Source organism: Pogona vitticeps, chromosome 2 (assembly GCF_051106095.1).
Source record: "Pogona vitticeps strain Pit_001003342236 chromosome 2, PviZW2.1, whole genome shotgun sequence".
Classification (NCBI taxonomy): domain Eukaryota; kingdom Metazoa; phylum Chordata; class Lepidosauria; order Squamata; family Agamidae; genus Pogona; species Pogona vitticeps.
The window spans coordinates 274,241,930-274,264,237 of record NC_135784.1 but is presented as its reverse complement, the minus strand read 5'-3'; the positions used below and the strand labels follow the sequence as shown (position 1 = coordinate 274,264,237).

Here is a 22,308-nt window from a genome sequence, read left to right as displayed (position 1 = left end):
CCCAGCCTGCAGTGCTGCCACCATGTTTGCCCCACTGTCTGTGACAAACAGGCCTTACCTTTCTGCAGACTTGCTGATGCAACACGGCCCCATCATAGCCACATTGAAGAGGGCCCACATGTATCTTGCCCTTTTGTGTTGCTCCACGCCTGGTGCCTCCCCCTTCCACCAGTGTCTTATTCCAGGAGAAAGAAGCATGTTTGGCATTCTGGCTGTTTCAGATGTCACTTGTAAAATGTATCACCTGTGCCCTGACCAACTACTGCTGTACCAGTTGCCTCATACCATGTTATAAATCTGGTGCCACCCTGTGACTAAGGGTCATTCCTGGACAGTTGTTGGTAATGATGTGCCAGTTCTGTCACAAACCAAGTGTTCTCCACCAGAAATAATGGTTGGCCACCCAGAGCTATTATTTCCCAAAGGCAATGAGTAATCCTGGCATTGTTACATTTGCAGAAGGCCTTTTCTTGCACCCCTCCAAGCTCCTCAAGGGTAGTCTGGAACTTATTTTTCTGATGTGGATTTGGCATTTGCTGCCTCCCACCTCTTGCTGTTTGCCCATCTCCCTGCTTCCATGGGCTCGTGGCTCAACCACTGCCCTCTGATGACTTTTACCTTTCACAATGAGGAACCCCCTTCCCCCACAGCACCCACTTCATGTGCCAGCAACAATGTCCTGTGCTGAATCTTCAGATGGCTAAGCATGCTACTACTCATATTGGAAAAGAGACCAAAGTCCTGCTCTCACTTGAGCACCTTTTTTTGCAGTACATGCACTCAGACATGTGAGCATCTGCTGCACCGTTGAAAGTGCTTCCAGATTATTAATTTCTTGAGAGCAACAGTTTTGGTGACATGTTCCTTTTTATTATGATTATGATTATGATTATGATTATGATTATGATTATGATTATGATTATGATTATTTCAAAACAAAAACAGATACTAAAATACAAAATACTTACTATACAATTACGAGCCACCATATACCCCATACCCACGGGACACTTTGGAACAATACTTTTAATAAGAACCTCCTTTCCAAAATTGTATTGATTGTTGTTTAGCTTTCCCCTTTCCTTTCACTAATACAAATTCAACAAATCTACCCCCAATAGCATAAAAATATTTGAACTTATTTCCCCTTTTTTCATCTTAAGTTCAGTAGTCAATTTATCATTTAATGCAATGCCCCATACTTCATTATATCAACCTTCTAATACCATTTTTATCTTTCCAGAATCTAGCTATTAATATTCTAGCACTTGTCATAAAATTGGAAATCAATTCCTTTGAACAATAATCAAGTTCTATCTTATCAAAAATTGACAACGAAGCAATTTTAGAATTGAATGCAATATCTTTTCCAAATATAACACATATTTCCTTAAAAATCAGTTTCTAAAATTTCCGAATCCATTTACACTCCCACCACATATGATAATACGTGCCGATTTCTTCATCACATTTCCAACAAGCCTTAGAATAGTCTGAATTTATTATATTCAATTTCACCAGAGTCATATACCACCTTAAATTAATTTTAATTTTTCCTTTACTCTTACTGACATTAATCTTAAAACTCTCATCCTCCAAATTTTTATCCAATCCTCTGGTTAAATTTCTGTCTTTAAATCATTTTCCCAAATAGATTTCAAACCTTCTATTCCTGTCTCTTTTTCCTCTTGTTCTAAAATTAGCTTATAAATTCTACTTACTACTCCCTTCATCAAAGCATCTTTCTGCATGTCTTCATGTGATGATAGAAATCGTTTGTATATAGTACATTCTCTACATTTGCCGTTAGTTTTCAACCATTCATTTGTCCAACTATCTAACTGGATATGATTATACCATGATAATTTATTAGTTTGAAATTTAACTATAAACTGATCCTTCGATCTCATTTTAATTATCCAATTCTTCAACCTGGCAACTTTTTTGTCCTTAAACATATCAGCTAACTCCTTCAGGTTTGCTGGGAAATTTTCTTTTTCGGTCACTAATTTTAATGGTGAAGTAAAGGGACAAAACTTTTTATTTCTGTTCCAGATATTTAACATGTTTCTTTAAAAAAGGTTGTTCACCTGAATTATTGTGTTTCTTTTTATTAGATTAAACAAATATTTTTGAATATTCCAATTTATTTCTGAGGATCCCATATACCACCAAATAAACTTTCCTTTGTTGTATATAATATATCCAATAAATCTTAACTGATTGGCTATATAGTATTTTTTTTAATATTAGAAATACATAAACCTCAAATTTTTGAGCCTTATACCAATACCTTTTATTTATTCTAGATGTTTTTACCATGCTTACAAAATCCATTAATTAATCCCTACCAATAATTAAAATCTTCTTCTATTTGTATTGGAAGCATCCTGGATAAAAAAGTAATTTTTGGTAATATTTTCATTTTGATCATGGTGATTCTCCCAAACCACAATAATTTCAATTTAGAATACTCCTGCAATTTATCTTCAATATCGCCTTTTAATTTATTAAAATTTTGCTCCTTTAATTTTTGAGTCATTTTAACTATATTGATACCAAAATATTTAATACAACTACACATTTTAAAACCATATTTATTTACAAATGTTTCTTGTTCATTTTAATTATAATTAAAAATCAATATTTGTGTTTTTGTCAGTTAATAGTTAATCCTGTTATTTCCCCAAATTTTTCTAAATGATTTTTAATATTATTCGTACGTTCTAATGGGTATTTAATGGTCAATAATGAGTCATCAGCAAATAAATTAATTTTAATTGTATCATTTCTTCCTAAGCCTTTAATTATTTCATCATTTCTTATTGCATTAGCTAACACTTCTATAACCATACAAAACAATATTGGTGAAATATTGTCTTGTACCTCGGCCTACAAAACTCCACTCTGTTAAACAATCATTAAATATTACTTCTGAAGTATTATCTGATTACAATTGGTCTATAGCCCCTACAAATCTTCTACCAAATCCCCAACCCTTTATAAGCAGCTTTATTGTTGGCCATTCCACACAATCAAAGGCCTTATATATGTCTAGTGATAAAACAGTTGCCTTTGGTTTTTTTCCTCGTCCACCTCATATATAATATTAAAAACTCACCTAGTTAAATTATCCATTTGTCTTCCCTTTATAAAACCACATTGATCCTCTTTAATATAATTTCCTATAAATCTGTTTAGTTTATTTGCTAGTATAGCAGCAAAAATCTTGGCATTTTGATTTATTTGAGATATAGGCCTATAAGATCCCGGAACTGTTAGATCCTTGTTGGGTTTTGGGATAAGAATCATTAATGAGTATTTCCAAGAAGGTGGCATTGTCTCTTCTTCCAATATTATAAAACATTTTCAGCTTAGGTATCAAAATGGAACTAAAATGTTTATAATATTCTGGACCCAATCCATCAGGGCCTGGTGTTTTACCATTTCTCAGTTTATTAATAACTTCAACAATTTCTTCTTCTTTCATCTCTTCTTCTAATATCACATTCCAATAATTTAATTTTTAAATTCTCATTTATATAATTTTCTATATTCTCTTTTAGTATGTTATTTCCTTTATAATTTCTAAAAAAATTCTTGAAAAATCTTCAATTTATCTTTCATTATATTTCACCTCTTACCTATTCTATCTTTAATTACCCCAATTGTGTTTTTTAATCTTCTATATTTGCATATTCTAGTTAAAAAATTTGATTTTTTTATTGCTAAATTCAAAAAAATGCCTCTTTACATACATCAAATCCCTCTGGATGTTATCTCTACATTTTCTAGTTCCTTTCTCTTTGCCTGAATTTCTACCAATAACCTTCTATCTCTTTCTTCAGTTCTTCCTCTAGCAAGCATAAACTTAGCCTTTTGCTATCTAATCTAAAGGACTAGCAGGGACTCCGAATACTAGAATCATTACTACAGATATTTGGAACTATCAAATTCAAATTCAGATATATTCAGAACCTGCATTATTTGGTGAATTCTAAATAATTTCAAATCTAATTGCACATTCCTATTTCTACCTCACCTCCAAGAGTTAAAACTAAGTTTATATGTGGAACAATTGGGGCTCCTGTTTCACCGGCTGTTAAGTCTCACTGGGAAAACTTTCTTTGTGCCTTGGGTTTTGCCCAAAATGGACAGTTTACTGCAAATATTGCTAGTTTTTTCATTCATGAGAAGGTCATATAGTGTGTCCTTATAGTTTTCCTTTCTTAATCACTGCTATGGTCTACAGGATGACAGAAGTCATTTATGCTCCAAAGAAATGGGAACAGTAGTAGTAGAAGTAGCAGCAGTAGCAGCAGCAGAAGTAGATGATCAGTGGAGTAACTGAGAAGTTAAGTGAAAATGTTCACCCTAATTTTCCTAAATGCACCATATTGCCATGTCACAATGGTACTGATTTAGGGTTATAATAGTAATAATAACAGAAAGCCCTTGACAATTCACCAGAAGACTACAAAATGATGGGGAAATCTAGCAACCAGAGAATACAAGATTCAATCACAAGAGACATAAATGGTTGACAGAATGAAAACAAACAGAACAGGTATCAAATAATTTTTGAGTTGTTTCCCTGGGGAACTTTTTAAAATAGAACCTGTAGTATCCTGTGATCCTGTTTACTATAAGCCACCTTGGATCCTTTGGGAGAAGGGCTGCATATAAACATTTTAAATAAATGAATGAATACACATCCACCTACAGACTTACATAGGTTCAAACACTTAATTCCAGAAACTCTCAGTGAAATGTCCTTCATCAAAGGTTATGCAAATCCACTATTTTCTGTGTCTTTTATGACTCTGATATATTTCTTTGTTTGTTTCTATATTAAAATAAACTGATATTTTAAAAAATCTAATTCAAATCCCATGCAACACTCTTAGTACAGAAATTATACAGGTCATAGAAGCTCATGTTCATCTACAACCATGTATAAGACAAACTAAATTTATGTGCAAATTTCTACCCAGTCCTTTTTTCACAAATAGTATGTTACACTTTTAAATTGTCCCTCTACTTTAAGTAGCTAGAGTAGTCACTTTAAGAAATGGGAATTCAGAAGACTGAACACTAGATTTATATACATTTCTTTGTAATATGATAGATACTGTGGTTTAAGACACTGACTCCTTGCTAGAAAATTAATGGGGAGTTTAGTAAGCAGCAAAGATTATCTCCCAGAGGGACAGGATAGTGAACACATTAACAGTGAATATAAACCCTAGAGTATTGTATATACAGAACTCTTTTCCTATTCCAATTAATTTATTCTACTTCAGTGAAATTAATTCCTCATTTAAATCAGTTTTTCGGGGTTAGGAGATGGGGGAAAAGGTTCTGTGGAAGAACCAGAGTCACAGTGACAAGGTAGCGCATTTTACTGGAAACTCATGCTTCAACACAACTCTTCAGGGCTGCCCAACATAACGTACATCCCATCAGAAAGACTAATGTTTTCAAACAAATCTACCTGTACAACTGACCGGAGATATGGTTTTTGAATATTTCATATCAGATGAATGTATATTTAATATTCTGAAACCACAGAGAACCTAGTTGTATAATATACACTTTAAACTAGTTATATCAAGAGCAATGGAGAACTCCTCCCCCCAGATGCAATTAGTAAAGGGAGGCAATTTCATCCATAATTATTCCCCTTCTTATTTTTAATAGGGTCACGATGTAATACGCCTGTGCCACTCCACTAGTTTGTGAAATACAAGCGCCTATATGTTCCATGACAATCAACAAATTCCACTTGCCAGACATATATCTTACTTTTCTACTATTCCTTTCAGGTATCAGAAAGACAGAACAGAGATGTTCCAGCTACACAGGGTTTACATTGAAATACCCCCCCCCCCGGTTGTTGGACTACAAATCCCATTAAGGCTCATCTCTATTTCTCCTTGCTCGGACTGATAGAAGTTGCAGTTCAATCTTGATAGCCGCAACTTATGCACTCCTACTTTACAGAAATATTTTCCTTTGATGTGTGCTTGACACAAACACTCAAAACATTTCTTCTCCAAATGCCATCTTGATTACAATCGATTCAATCCACTCAGGCTGAACAGTACCCCACTACTGACTATGAGGGGGAAAATGATGGCCACCAGTTCCCAAAGTAAGCTTTTGGCAATTGCTAACTGTAAGAGATTCCAAGTTTGAAACTAACCTACAAAGAAATGCTATGCATTCCCCTCTCTTTCATGGCTGTTTATAAGCCTCACAGGCTCAGCTGAATTTCCATGCACAGTGGCCATTACACAAAGACCAAGGAAGCTGCTTCCAAGGTCATTCCAATTTTATTTCAATTAATGTGTTCAAAATTGGAATGCAAGTTACTGAAGCAGTTGTCTTGGAGGAAAATCTAGCAGAGGATGAAAAGCCCAGATACAGAAAAATATAAACAGATGCTACTTTGCAAGTAGTTTTCTTTCTTTCAAGGATTCCAAAAAAGCTTTTGAGAGATCAACCATAAGAATTTGATGCACGTTAGATGGATCTAAGAAATAAGAAGAGTGCGATTTAAACACAGTTATAAAATGGATACCTAATTTGCTACTAATTTAATCGCTGTATCTTTTGATTTTTCTTTAAAAGAGAACTGGGTTACATTACAGAAAACAAGCAGTCGGTAATTAAACTGAAACCAATGTTTAAGCCAGGCCACAAAGGAAATCTTCCTGAACTTGAATCTGAACAACTGTTGAGAGAGATCAAAATCCCCCCACCTCTGTATCTCACTTCCAGTCCTAAGAAAAAGCACCAATAACTGGAAAATTTTAAATCATCTTTGAAGGCATGGCTTTTTAGGCAGGCTTTTCCGGAATTGACATCTGAATAATGTGCTGCACCCTCCAGTGTTTATTTCTGTTCCGCCATCTTACCTCTTAACTATTTATGTCTATGTTGCTTTTATATTACTGTGTATGTTCCCTTTCTGTTTCTTTGATTTTGTTTAATTTTGAGTTTTTATCCACCAGTGTGGTTGTAATTTGATGAGGTCTTTATTTTGTGTCTTTTTTTATTGTAAACTGCCCAAAAAGGCCTTGTAGCCAGATGGGTGGTATAGAAGTCAAACAAACAGACAGACAGACAGACAGACAGACAGACAGACAAATAAATTTACTATACCTTCCATTTATCTTTTTAGAATTTGTGCACAAGGACGTACTTTTTGCCACAGCTTCCCTTTTTTGTTGTTGCTCTTGTTAATTCCCCATCATCATTCCATTAAGGTAAACTATGCGCAGTAGCACTTCCAAACATCCAGCTAATGCACAATTTTTCTTAGCACATTAAGGTGCATGCACTCATACCAACATTCCTTTTGTTAAATGGGAAAGTTCTCACTTGCCCATTTCCTGCTCAACTTAAATAAAAATCCAAGTATACACACATGCATCCTTCCACTTTTAAAGCATTAAGAGTCTTCTGGGGATAATAAGGAAGAAGGTAAATAGCTTCTGCATAGAGACTCTGGTAGGATTACCAATGTTAATTGTTTTTCATTCTAAGAAATAAGTAACAGTGACTATGTCTCCTTAAATGAGCACAACCAAGCTACACTAAAATTAGAATGGATAACTTTTATCAATACGGGAAATATAGCTGTACTTCAGATGAAGCTCTGCACACAATTAAGCCTCTTGCCTCCATCTCCCATTTCCGAACATCCTTTTTTCAAAAAGGTGAATTAATATGGGCACATGCTGAAATTTTATGCTTTTGTGTTTACAGAGGGAAAAATGCCCATGAGGGTTTGCATCAACACATAACCTAACTTGTTAAGCAATTTCCATTATATAAAAAGAAACATGTATTTTCCACCAGAATGGTGGAGTGTGAACAAATTTCTGAGTATGTTAACATACAGAACCACTCAAATATATCCTACCTAAATGGGCAAAAATGGGTGGGGCCAAGATATGTTAGCAAGAGGGACCAAGATCAACTAAATAAGTTTTCCATACAGAAATTAGATGAAAGGTGGAAAAGAACATGGAGCATAAATATGAAATACAGATCTAGTGATCTGTCATGAACCTGCCTTCAATAAATTACATTTATTCCTTTTCACATAAATAAGTTTAATTGTGTCATCCAAGGCAACTGGAGTGCAAAGTCTCAGCACACAGGTAGAGAAAGATTAGCTGCTGCCTCCCCAGTATTTACATTTCTGAAAATAGATGTTTTTGCAGAAATTTACCTGAGGGACCAGAGGCCACATGTGCCAAAATTGGATGTTTCCCATTAGTTGCTGCTTAAGAAACAGGGCCATGAAGGGGAGAACACAGCATAGATATACATGTGGAGGATGGGAAGCTGACTTACAGAGTAGCAGTAGCAGTTTCACCTAAGAAAGGGTAGGTATACGTTGAGTGTTTCAAGCAATACAGTGTGCACCAGCACACTGGCATCCAAGCTTTGAGCTAGGAAATGTACAGATCTGAAAAGCAGCCTACCAGCCTGACAGTGAATAATGTATAAGAGAATGGGCATATTTTATAAAATAAGCACATGTTCAGTTATGATTTCTATCTCTATTAATTTTCCATTTGTTTCTTTCCTAGATTCTCCTTCCTTTTTAAGGGTCAAATTCAAATATGTGTAGCGGATTTTCTGACCAATATTAATTTTTTAAACATTAAATATACATATATAAATTTCACATACAGAAATCAGTGCTGCGTCAATTGTGTCTATATTTTCCCATATGAACTAGAAACTAAAGTGGTTGAGGTGTCACAAACGAAATGAACTTTGCCGTTCTGAACCGAAACCACACTGGAACAACTTCAGTTAGCAATTGTTGTAACCAAATTATAAGGTGCAATGGTTCACTCCCTTTTGCCACCATGGATGTCAACGGCTGAGGAGAAGAAATGAGACTGAAGTAGCAAAACCTGGAAAGAATAATCTTGGCATTACTAGCATGAAAAATACTATAAATGTTAAAAACAAAGGCAAACAAGCCAGTATGTGTTTGTTTACTTAAACAAAAGCACACATTGCCATATCGGCACAAAGCAAATTCCAGAATCCATGCTGAGATGCTACCTTTATTAGGCCGATCAAAAAGACAGTAAAAAGTACACAATCTTGAGGCTATTACATCATCGAACAGGATGTTAAACATGAGCAGGGTATTGGGAATGGAAAACAGGGGCCTGGGTTGCAAATCATTGTTGTCTCCATCTTGTCTCACCATATAATGAAGACAGGATGCTGCAAAGAAATGGGTGTCACCGCATGACACAATGGTGTGAGATTCTACAACAGGTAGCCACAGACTTACTGGGAGCTGTAAAGTTAGAAACTTTTGATCCTCCATCTTAATTGAGTCATGGATTACAATGTAAATTTAAAGAGTAATCATACTAACAGAAACACATTCTCACCCTGTGGTTCATACTGCAAGACACACTCATTTTAATGTAGTGAGGCAATTTACCATTTAGGAGGGTTTTTTAAAATTCTACTGCAGAGCTGGTTTTGTGGGGAAAGCAGCTGTGAAAATAGGAAAGAGAAAATTTCAAAGTGCAGCTGCAATTAGGATATAATCTACTGTTCTTTTACCATGAGATATACGATAGATTGCTTTCCTTTAAGATTAATGTATAGGTATTCCAAAAATACTGTCAGATTTGTCCCATTTTTAACCTCAGAAACAGCTAATGAACAATTAGATTCTGGTATTTCTGGCTGATATCAGGAGTTGAGAACCTATTATAACAATGATATTCTGACTTTGGTAACATTAAATCTCACTTTTTCATTATAATATTACACTTCCGATAAATGACTTTTTCATGCATTCTTAATAGTACTGTGTTTCCACACAACAAAGCAATTTTGAGTCTCTTCCCACAATTGCACATGTGAACATGGGATAGATTATTGGAGAGCCAATTTTAACTTGAATGTACATGTCAACCATTGCAAACTTCATCGATGAATACAGAAAATGTAAATTGACTTAGTCAACACTTGTGGAAATCGTATAATAGTTCCTAGAGCCTTGGAGGACATGAAACTGATATTGACACATACTGCCTTTAAAGCACACAAAACTTTCACCTGGGCTTGTTTTATATGCTGCTAGTTGTAGAGGGCAAGAGGAGAAGGGGACGACAGAGGACAAGATGGTTGGACAGTGTCATCAAAGCTATCAACATGAATTTGACCAAACTCTGGGAGGCAGTGGAAGACAGGAGGGCCTGGCATTCTCTGGTCCATGGGGTCATGAAGAGTCGGACATGGCTTAACGACTAAACAACAAGTTGTTTCCATTTTGAACTTAGATGCACTTATCTGTCCATAAAATTGTAGAGCGTTATTATTTATTGACTTTAGGCTCATAAAGCTGGCTGAATAGCTCAGTGGTTTAGGTATCTGCAGAGTCAGAAATTAGGAGTTCCATTCCCCACTGTGCCTTCTGTGAGTAGAACCAGCCTGTGTGGTCTTGGGCAAGCTGCTGAGTCCCAGGACACCCCCAGAAGAAGGGAATGGTAAACCACTTCTGAGTATTCTGCATCTGGAAAACCCTTAAAAGGGTAGTCATAAATCAGAATTAACTTGATGGCACATGATTATTATTTATTACAGGCTCCATAACTTTGACTTAAACTTTGTAATGTATCTGAAAAACTAACCAGCCCAATTCTAGCAATGTTTACTCGTATACATAATTTCCTATCATTCACATCAGTTATACTGTATTCAAGAAATGCATTTCTTTTCTCTGTTTTTTCTGCCTATCTTCTTTTTTATGTAATCAAAATGTAAGAAACAAAACAATGGGCAAAATCCTGTTGCTTGGTGTAGTAAATTGCACTAGAGTAGACCCACTAAATCAATGACTATCTAATGAATCTAGTCTTCAGTAAGTTTCACTGATTCAAATGATCCTACTCTGACTTACTTTGAATTAATGGAACTTATTCAGGAGTAGGCCTCCTCTAGTGCAATTTACTACATCGAGCCACAGGATTTTGACCAACAAAATAAAATAAATTATTTTCAAAACTGTAATCTCTAGAACTAAGCCTGTTGTCCAAATTACAATTAAGCATACTCATTTCCAAAAAGGAATACCTTTACAAAAGTTTGCATGGGAGACAGGAAGGGAATAGTATTACTCCTGATGTGTTCTAAGAATGGGAACCAGGATTGAAAGAAAGTGTCTACAGTATTTCCAATTTTTTAAGAGTTCTAACCTGGGCAGTCAAATTTGTTCAGCAAAGTCATCTGACAAATCATAAGCCAAGACATCATACGCTACATCACCTAATTTTTCATTTAAAGGCAATCAACAATCTTGCAACAAGGAAAAAAAAACCCACACCCACCAATATTGTAGTTTTTTTAAGAGATGAGTTAGCAGATAAGAAGTCTAAATTTTGGGTTGTTATGCCCCTTGAAAATATCTATTTAAAAAAGTACTTGTGGACAGACACTCCAAATATGAAGTATTGTTACAGTTCCTCCAGTATTTAGCTTGACTGTCAAAGATGCCTGACTTCCAAAACATTAGTCTTTAGCAGGGCAGGCGGTAATCAACTTTCTTTCAATGTATTAGAATCCCATTTTAAAACAGCACTTTGATTCCCTTTGATTTAGGCAAAGCATTGAACAACAGTTAGAAATAGTGATCATAATCTAGCGATCCTCTTGTGTAAAAGCAATTCTTCTATGCGTGTACACAGCAACTGGAGTTGTCTCATTTTCTTGTATGATTCATAGATTCGCTACTGTATATACATAGCATACCTCTGTCTCCTCCACACAATCGACAACTCATTGGCAGCACTACAGGCTTCCTCGATCTACCTCTTTGAGTGGGCAGCCACCAGAGAGGCAGAGAAGGGAAGCACGCTGCTGCTGGCGAGTGGGCAATTGTACAGAGGAAGTGGGGGAGGGAAAGTGCACTGCTGCTCGTGAACATGAGATCATGTAGGGAAGGCAGGGAGGGAAGAAAGCAGCGCCCCAAAATACCTGTGGGGGCACCAAACTGGGCCAAATTGCAGTCCATGTCCATCTCTACTCAGGACCCTGGTTTCTTGGCTGTGCTCATTAAATAAAATAATAAAGTATAATTCACATTCTAATGTCTATGGTGAAAGACTGTATGAGAGCTACAGTGGTACCTCATCTTAAGAACTCAGTCCATATTGGGACTACGTTCTTAAGTCGAAGCACCATTTCCCATAGGAATGCATTGAAAACCATTTAATCCGTATCTGCTGTTTTTCGTTCTTAAGTTGAGGCACTGTTCTTAAGTCGAAGCATTAGTTTCCATAGGAACAAATGCAAAGCCGGTTAATCTGTATCTACCACTAGGGGGCAATTTTTTCTTCTTCTTCTGACCTAAGGTGAACTTAGGTCAAAAAGGGGCAGGAAAGTTTTTTTCTCTTTTTTGGTTCTTAAGTTGAGGCTCCATTCTCAAGTCAAAGCAACTTTTTGCGAACGGAGCCATTCTTAACTCGAATCGTTCTTATGTAGGGACATTCTCAAGTCAAGGTACCACTGTATTTCAAACTCTGGATGTTATTTAAAGATTACTACAGGAGTTTCAAAAAATGTTTACCAGAATACAATCAGAGATAACATAAACAGAATTCTAGATCTCCTTCATGGCAAAAGTATCATGCTACATTATATGAGTATATACCTTAACAAACTCTGTTCCTATTGCATATTATTAATCTCCAAACTACAAACAGTAACACTTTGCCATTATATAAGGCGATGCATATTGTGGAACTGTTACCAAGTTACAGATGCAGGAGATGTGGAAACTGGTGGAAGAAACTTCAATCATTTAAGACATGCAATGACACTATCTTACTGGCAGAAAGATGCAATGACTTGAAACAACTGCTATGGAAAGAGAAAGAAGACAGTGCCAAAGTAGGGCTGCACTTGAACATCAAGATGACAAAAATCATGACTACAGAAAAGCTACACAACTTTAATGTTGACAATAAAGAAACTGAAACAGTTAAGAGATTTTGTATACCTTGGTTCACTCATTAATCTTGATGCAGACTGCAGCCAAGAAATCATAAGACTGAGACTTGGAAGAGCAGCAATGAAGGAATTAGAAAAGATCATCAAGTGTAAGGATGTGTCACTGGAGAACAAGACCATCCAAACTCTTGTGAAAACTGGACAGTTAAGAAAGCTGACAGGGAAAAACATTGATTCGTTTGAAATGGGGTGCTGGAGGAGAACTTTGTCAATATCCCAGACCGCCAGAAAGATGAACAAGTGAATCCTAGATGAAAAGAAGTCTGGACTATCTCTGGATGGAAAAATGTTGAAACTGAGGCTGTCCTAGTTTGGCCACATCATGAGAAGGCAGGATCCTCTGGAAAAGACAATAACGCTGGGAAAGCTGGTAGACAGCAGGAAAAGGAAGCTACAAGGTTGAGTCTGCAGTAGGTAAACAAGGCTGTTGAGGAGAGGACATTTTGGAGGTTGCTCATTCACATGGTCACCATAGGTCAGAAGCAACTTGAGGGCACATAACAACTACTACTACTACCAAATTTATCACTACATTGCACTTCTTAGAACTTCAGTCAGTTCAAAACACAGCCTCCAAGGCTGTTAACTTAGACTGCCCCTACAGAATAGCTTTACCATTTCTTGATCTGCCTTTGAGAACGAGTGCTAGTGCACACTTTTAATATCTCTTTGCAAATAAGAGCTGTGTACCCTAACAACTTATTTATTTATTTATTTATTTGATTTTTACCCCGCCCCTCTAGACCATGTCAACTGCCATCTCCCACATGGTTCTGTCCAGATTTGAATAAGAAACCTTTCTGCTAACATTTCCTTTTCAACGGTTAGTCAGATCACATTCACATAAAAGTGACTTTACAACTTTGCACACCAACTATGAACTGCACTTCTTCTGGCACTGACTATTCTTTCTGATGTAAAGCGTTGTTTCTTTTTGGCATTTAAAAGAAAGATGGGGTAGTTTTAATCAGTCTTTTAATGCTGCTGTTTTATTCTGAAACTACTTCTCACTTTGTTTTATTATATACCTTAAATCTATACTAACAAATACCTAGGGTGCTTTTATTTTATTTTTGAAACACAAAAGATGAGGAACAGAAGTGCTTAAACAAAGAGAGCTACTTTGGATATGTTAAAATTATCTACTGACTCTTGTATTAAATTGAGAGGCCAGCTAGATGGGAGTTTATCCTGCTCTGTAGCTCACTGCTGGAAATATTTGGATCACTCTAAAAACCATGAGCTTCACAACATTTTTGTTGGAGAGTTCCAATCCATCCTTAATGGGAATCAATCAATTCCAGATCTAAGGTTGGAGCCTACAGTTAACTTGGAGCAATTAAGATTGGTTCAAATAAACAGAGTTTTCTTCATATGTGATTGCCTAGACTGCTCCAGTGTGGTATTGGGTGTGTTTGTGTTCTTCCTACACATCACTTCCATTCACATGGAAATCACCCCTGCGGTCCCTGTAGCTGTAATTTAGTGGGTGCAGTCTGGCTGTGACAGTAGTTGGCACTCTCTGTCCTATTTTGGAGTGAAAGGGGACATTTTCGTTTCGTTTTTTAATTTAAAAAAATACTTTTTTACTATTATACTGCATCACTTCACTGTGGAGTATAGGGATGAAGATGATATCCTGGCTTTATGTCTTCCCCTTCAAACACATTTATTGCCTGCCAGTTTTGCAAAGTTGACGCTGCTAGGCATCTGTCAATGGAGACTATATAGCACAATAGCAGAGTAGGCAGTAATCATTTTTGTTTTTTAAGGACAAATATATATTTTGGAAACCAAGAGAGCCACTTAGGTTCACTTAGGGTTCTTAAGCAACGAAACACTGCAGTGCTGTGCCACTTACAAAAATTATTTTTAAAACAAAAAAAAGGAGAAAAGGAGAAACAGCTGGATTATGGCATTTGGTACTCCCCACTTTGTGTGCACAAAAACCCAGCATTAATGCCCAACCACAAGCAAATGGAACAAAGCTGTTTCTCCGATTGCTGATAACTCTTGTAAAAGAGCAGGCAAGAGGCAGGGAATAAGAAGCAGAGGGGCAAACTAAGACCAAACAGGCCAAAATAGAGCAATCTAACACTAATATGTGGTTAACTAGATCGCAACTACAGTATGGGGGCCACAGGGGTGATTCCCATGTGAACGGAAGAAGCGATTTCATCAAGCTCCACTATACCAAACCATTTTAAAGTGAGCAAGACTTGATTGCTCCCTGTCACTAATGTAGCCGCACCCTGCAAGGTCAAACTGTCAAACCTGTTCTCAGTTTTTTGCATTTAGCAAATAGTTTCTCTGCTATAGCCAAAAATCATCCGGCTATAGCAGAAAGAGAATTATAAGCACATTCTGCTCCATTCAATTCTGTCTCTTCTGGAGCTGTTTTCATATAAGCTCAACAAAATAGCTTTAAAAACTTTCAAGAACTTTAAGAACTCTTCATCCCATTTTACTTTTTGTCTTGTGTCATTTAGATCGGAAGCCTGAGGCAGGAAATGCTTTGTTTGCTATTGATTTTACATAAGCCAGTGCTGAAGTCTCTTTAGCTGAAAGGGATGGGATGCAAACTAAAAATAAATACATAGTAAGAGCACATCTTCAACTTCATCAATTCTATTCCAAATGCCTTTAAATTAATTTCTACAATGCATTATAGCATCTACAACACTGGGGAAACAATTTCTTGTACATTACTTCCATCTTCCATTCCCCTAAATCTAAATAATTCCACTCAGTTGACATAACATGCAAGTTTTGTCTTGTCACAATAAAGGAAGCTGAGTACAGTGGGGTCTCTACTTAAGAATGTCCCTACTTAAGAACAATCCAACTTAAGAACAGCTCCATTTGCTAAATTTTGCTTCTACTTGAGAACAGAAATCCAAGATAAGAACAGGAAAAAAAACCTTTCCTGCTCTTTTTTTAACCTTAGGTCATCTTAGGTTAAAAAAAATTCTCCCCCTAGTGGCAGAGTCCGTATTAACCAGCTTTGCATTAGTTCCTATGGGAACTAATGCTTCAATGTACGAACGCACCTCTACATAACAAAAAAACAGCCAGAACGGATTAATTGGTTTTCAGTCCATTCCTATGGGAAATTTTGCTTCAACTTAAGAACGTTTCAACTTAAGAACACCATTCCAAAACTGATTAAGTTCTTAAGTAAAGGTTCCACTGTAGTTTCTATGGAACGGAAAAGAGCAGATATGGATTAAATGGTTTTCAATGCATTCCTATGGGAAATGCAGATTCAACATAAGAACTTTTCAACTTGAGAACCACCTTCCAATACAGATTAAGTTCTTAAGTAGAGACCCCACTGTAAAGTAAACCCCAGGTATATTACATGGTCCACAACTCATGAGACACCTGCTTGCTTCTGACCAAGCGATTTTACCAGTATTCTGACTGTGTGGTATCCAGCTCGTGTACACACCTTCCTCCTTTAAAGCATTCTGCCAGTGCAGTAAGGATCATTCTCATAGATGATATGCTTTAAAGAGAACTTGTCTTTGTGGTATAGATTTAAATAAGTTGAGTACCTGCATTTACTTTTATATTTACGCTGTTCTTTACTATATGGATCTCAAGTTTCACAGTGTTCTTTGAGAAAAGCATTCAGAGCCAAACTAAACACACTCTCTCCAAACCCACAACCATTAAAAGAGAAATGTAGAGAGCACAAGAAGGAGAAATCCCAAAAGCTAGAGACAAGCAGCCCCTCTCTCACATCCAGCATAAATTATAAATCCTCTGAGCAATCACATCATTCTGTGTTCTCTACAATGTCATAATGAGACAGAAAAGCAGAAATAACACGAGTTGTCTTTTTTTCTATTTTCTTTTTCTATGAGGTATATTTTAAAGAGTCAGAAAAATGTTTAATCTTTATTACAACAGAAAAAAACAGGCATTTCCAAAAAAATGAGTTTTCAAAGTCATACTTGCATGTTATGATAGTCCATTATCACAACATGTTTTGACTCTTTCTCAGAATCTCATCCCACAATCATCTTGTCACAAGGTGTCAATGTAAACTCATATATTCTAGGAAGATGGGATTTCATTGTGAATTCATCTGTTTAAAATATTTTAACATTATCTATGCAACCTGAAGCTCAAGCTAGCTTATATAAAAATACTAATAGAAAGATATTTGAAACTAGCATTGCAGTACAGTCAAACACAGGAAAATTTTTAGAGAATCCCCCAATATTAATTTTTTGCTTCTAAATAGTAGTCAGGAAACAATTCAAAGCGCAGTTGCTTGCGAGTAAACTACCGCAACATAAAATTAGATTTACTTCTAAGGAAACTTGCTTAGGACTGTATAATCAGTCATTGTAACACTAGATCAACACAAATGTATATACTCCATTTAGGTATTAACTTAAGCATGCCCAACTGGACTGCAGTATCTACATACTGTACTGTGTTATACACAGGGTGAAAGTAGTTACATTAAAACATTTAAATAAAAAATAGATAAAATCTTAATTCTTCCAGGGTTTTCCTTCTACCGAGAAAATCTATTCAAATGTAACTTTCTATTTTCAGTAAGGATGATTTTTAAACCCCATTATGTCTGCAGTGGTTTGGGCCATTGTTAGTTTATTAAAAGGTCAGAAAATTGTTTCTTCCCTCTCCTCAACAGTATTCATTTTATTATGACAAAAACTGTTCTCAATAGAACTATATCCCGAGGGCCAAAACTGTACTGTGATGGAAAAATATTGCAAGAAAATAATGTTCCGAATTTTTTACTTTATGGGTTTCCTGAAGAAAAAGTCACATGGGTAACAACACAATACTTTTGATAAACAATTACTCAATGTAACAATATATCACTGTCTATAAAGTGGTATCTAACAAAATCAAGCATCTAATAATTTCCCCATAATTCCAAACAATACTTTTACCCATCACAAGCAGAATCTGTTTCATTATTTTTAAATGCTGCATAGACCAAGAAAACTCTAAAAGAGCAACACAGATTATTTGCTGCAAAACGAAAGGAATGGAGAGAGGAATGTATTTAGATCAAATAGCACCATCTAGCAGTTCCCCTAACTTAACTTCAAAAGGTACTTATTACTAGGTGATAATTCAATGGTGCTGCTTTGGATTCTACTACAAAACAGGCATTCATATAGCAACCTATTTTATGGCATGTCTTTGTCCAGTACCAGGAAGAAAATATAGAGCAACATCACATTTCAGTCAAATGCACACAAAAATAACCAAAACTGACATAGTTCAACACAAAATTCTACAAAAGACCTTATTTTATATTTTTCCCTAACAAGCTTCTTTGCAAAACTTTATGCTGAAGTTTAAATTCCCCAAAGTTTGCAGCACAAAAAAGCATAGTTCATAAATATACAGTTGCATAACTTTGGCCAAGATTCTGTTAGGCACAGAAGAGGGCAACAAGTTTATACATGCTTTGTTTTACATGGTTCACTAATTTAAGTTTTAAACAGTCATCAATTTCTGTTTCAAGTTTTAGTAACTACTGTACTGTTTTCTGTACTTTCCTATGCATCAGCATATGAGATACAGAGAATTGACAAATGACTTTAAGTTCCTGGCCTGCTTCTTTGTCTTTCAAACCAGGAAGTAACTCTTCTCTTAAAACTGCTATAGCAAGAAAAATCCTTAGGTGAAGATTCAAAGCAAGCTGCCACAAATGAAACTTCTGAATCATGCTTAGTCTATTCATTTGCATGTTGAGTAAAACTGCAAGTTATGTACAATGACATTTTACAAGACCATACACACTCAAAACATATCTTCAGTTTCAGGCACCTCACCTTGGAAGGTGACTACAGCCTCTAGAAAGGGAAGAAAAGTAGGCAACAAATGTGTCTGTCTCAATAAGTATTTTTTGCCATCACAAACCAAACCATTCTTCTTAATAAACAGCCCTCTGTTTCAGCGAGATAAAAAGAGAAATGTGAAAAGCCTGACAAATTCAAAATTATCAAATTAATGTTATAAAACAAAAGCATCAAAAATTACCCTCGTGTTTTTGTTTATTTTTAGTTTACTAACACTGCTTTCCTACCAATCCCTTGTGAAAAATCATCATGTAGTCATGGAAAGTATAAGATGAGAGCACAGGACCGTTTGTATAACCGAGTTAACTATGCTGTGCACTAGGTAAATATTGACTTTAAAAGTACTTATTTTCTAAAAGTTGTTGGTAATCTCTATAACAGGTGACTCAAGGTACTGCAACAGATACAAGGCACCCAGGCTTCCATAGGTGGGGTGAATCTATATTCCTCAGCATTATAAACTGGTTGAGCACTGAGTAGAAGCCAGCTGGCACTTTTTCTCTACATGCTCTCTGTTCAAAAAAGGTTAACTCCCTTTCAGCTCCAACTTTAACCTCTCCTTAACAGAGTTTTGCATTTCACTTGAAACAACCTGAGTTTACCTTTCTTCCCAGACCACCACCAGCCCTTTCTACACACACAAGACTAGGAAAGAGGGAGGCTGCAAAAATACTTGGCGGTCGCTCCCCCGCCCCTCACCCCATGGAGTACGAGAGTGCCCGCAACCTAGGCCAGGGATGTGCCCGGAGGAGGAGGAGGAGGGAGAGGAGAGGAGAGGGAGGAAGGAGGGAGGGAAGGAGGAGGGAGAGACCAGGTCCCGACTGAAGGGCGGAAAGAGAAGCAGAGAGAGTTGAGTGTCGAGGAGTTAGCCGGCAAGGCAAGGACGCTGCTGCTGCTGCTTCTCCCTCCCTCTTCCTCCCTCCCTCCCTCCCTCGCGGAAGCTCCACAACCGGAGCACACCGTGCAGGCAAGGCTCTTTTGTTACCAAAGTTACTCCAGCACCATCTCCTCCGCCCTCCCGACCGGTACCATGACCCCGGGGGAGGTGGGAGGAAAGCAGGCGGCAAAAGAAAGGGTAACCAAAACAAAAACAAGAGGGAAATACTCCCCGAGCCGAAACGTTTAATCCTACCCTGTGTGGAGTCTCCTCCACACAGTCTGTTTTTGAACCACTTTCTCCTCGCCAGAGCGGACCGAGGTGCAACCTTCCGCCGCCACCACCGTCCGGGGTAGGGGAGGCGACCAGGGGTGTGCGTGTGTGTTGTTGAGCCACGTCGTGTCCTCCCCCTCCTTCTCCCCCCTCCCCAAAGAAAACACAACGCGAAAAAGAGCGCCCGACACCCCAGCCCCACCCCCCCCTTCGGAATGGGGCTCTGTTACCCCCGGATGGTGCCTGAACCAGAGGGTGTCGCGTACTTCACTTTTGCCACACAGGCAGGCAGGCGCGCGCACCCTCCTCCCGACAGACACCCCGACTTGTGGCGTTTCTTCGGGGGGCCCCACTTCCCCCCCCCCCCGCGCTGCTCTCTCTTGCTCTCTCGCTCTCTTCCGCCTCTTCTTTTCCCGCGCCGGGGTTGTGCTCCGCGAGCTCGTGCGAGGGCGCCCCCCTCCCCTCCCCTCCCCTCCCATGCACCAGAAGCGGTAAAGTTACTTTGTGCGGGGCGTCTGCGCGCCCACCTCCCCGCCCAGTCAGCCTGTGCGGTCCGGCGGGCTGTACTCACTTCTCCCTGGCCTGGCTGTCGGACGGGACGCTGCTGTTGCTCTTGCCTTTGCCGTACATGCCTGCAGAGAGCTCCGACTGTCACGCACCTGTCAACCCATCACAGCCTCCCCAGGAACAGCCCAGTCACCATGGAAACGCCGCCACACACACATGTCATTGGCCCGCTGCGCCTTCAGACACACCTCCCGCGCGGTGATGGACAGGCTGAGACCAGGACAGGCTGCTCCCTCCTCCTCTTCGCTCTGGCTCCCTCCCCCCACCAGCCTCCGGCTCCTCCTCCCCCTCCCGCTCTCCCTTCCCCGACGCAAGGGGGAATTAGAAACGGTTCTAGAAGGATTTTAAACAACTGGCTGTTCTGTGCACTTGCCTTCCCGCCCTCTGCCGCTGCCAGAGACGGAGACTGCCGAGGAGAGATGGAAACTGCGGACTGGATTTTCCAGCCAGCACAAACACCGGGCGAGTCAGGCTTTTTTCCCTATGCATGGCGTGGGCTGGGTTGCGTTCTTCACCGTTCACCCCGCAACCCGCTTAGCCAGCAAGATACTGGTTTTCGACCGTCTCTCTCTCTTCCCCCCCCTCCGTGTTTACTCAGCCAAGAAACATTACCAGCCGTTCGTAACTGCCAAACTAAGTCTCAGCCTCTTGCTTATCAACAGCTCCTGAACACCAACTATCTCCCACAGCACGCACGCACACACACACACACTCTACCCGTAAGGTAGAGGTGTACTTCAGAGGTCCTCAGCCCCTAAGTTAAGCAGCACAAACATCTATCTCCCCACAGCAACGATGCTTCTTTGACGATGGTCGCTGTGTAGCCAAGCGACTGCAGCCAGCACAGTTGCTGACAAACCCCAACTTTTCACACAACCAGGTAAAAATAAACCTTGGGTCAACCTGCTGCGATAGTGACAAGGGATATGGCCCCTCAGGCTGGGACCTTCCTCGCCATGCAAGCAATGTCGGGCTTCCATCTTGGTTGGCAATGGTCCCTACTCAGTGGATCTGGCCGTTTCTCCTTTCTAAAAATAATTTTTTAAAAAACAAAACATCCTCTGAGCCGCTCTCTCTCTCTTTGGGGAGTTGTATTGCATCATATCTCTTTTGAATTCCAGTGAGCCCTGGCATCATGGAAGCAAAAAGCACTGAGAGTGCTTCCAGAGGATTTATTTTACTGTGCAGTTCTCCTGCCTCCTTCATGGAATTTTACTGGGGGTCTAAGCAATATTATCTTCTATTTATAAACCTTCCCGTTCTTTTACCCACTCCTTTGTCTTTTTTTCCCCTTACCACAGAAAATTCATTAAGGAGGGAAAGGTGGAAGGAACAGCCTTTGGTTAGGAGTGCTAAGAGGAGCCATCCGTTTGAAAGCACCCTGACTTTCTGTAATGAGTGAGGTTTGGATGGGCCAGAACATTTTCCCACATGCTCACAAATTTTCTCTTGCATGTTTCAAAAAGATGATGCACGGATCAGTACATCTTGAGTTGCAGAGCCTCCTAAATTGGGGAAGGGGCTCTCACACTTCCCCACTCTTGGCTATGTTTGTGAGGGCTGGTAGGAGTTTTGAGTCCCATCAAGCGGACTGCACTCTGCCCACCCTGTCCACATTACGCTGATATGGAAGACTTATTTCTGCGTTTTCACATTCCACATTCATTACTA

General features: G+C 38.5%; 1 protein-coding gene across 17 annotated transcripts in view; it reads right to left on the bottom strand.

Moving 5' to 3' along the window:
• SSBP2 (single stranded DNA binding protein 2) overlaps nt 1-21,733 on the bottom strand; it is a 164,683-nt gene extending 142,950 nt beyond the window's left edge. For 3 of the 17 annotated variants that reach the window (XM_072992593.2, XM_078386394.1, XM_072992596.2), the window contains exon 1: nt 21,541-21,676. In XM_072992593.2, the coding sequence (XP_072848694.2) occupies nt 21,541-21,617 (77 nt within the window). In that variant the 5' untranslated portion in view covers nt 21,618-21,676. Of the gene's footprint in view, nt 1-18,893; nt 19,005-20,336; nt 20,366-20,641; nt 20,818-21,540 lie in introns of those variants that run through there. The other 14 variants (XM_020790263.3, XM_020790265.3, XM_020790264.3 and 11 more) reach the window with 11 other exon arrangements.
• Between the last annotated feature and the right edge of the window lie 575 nt (nt 21,734-22,308).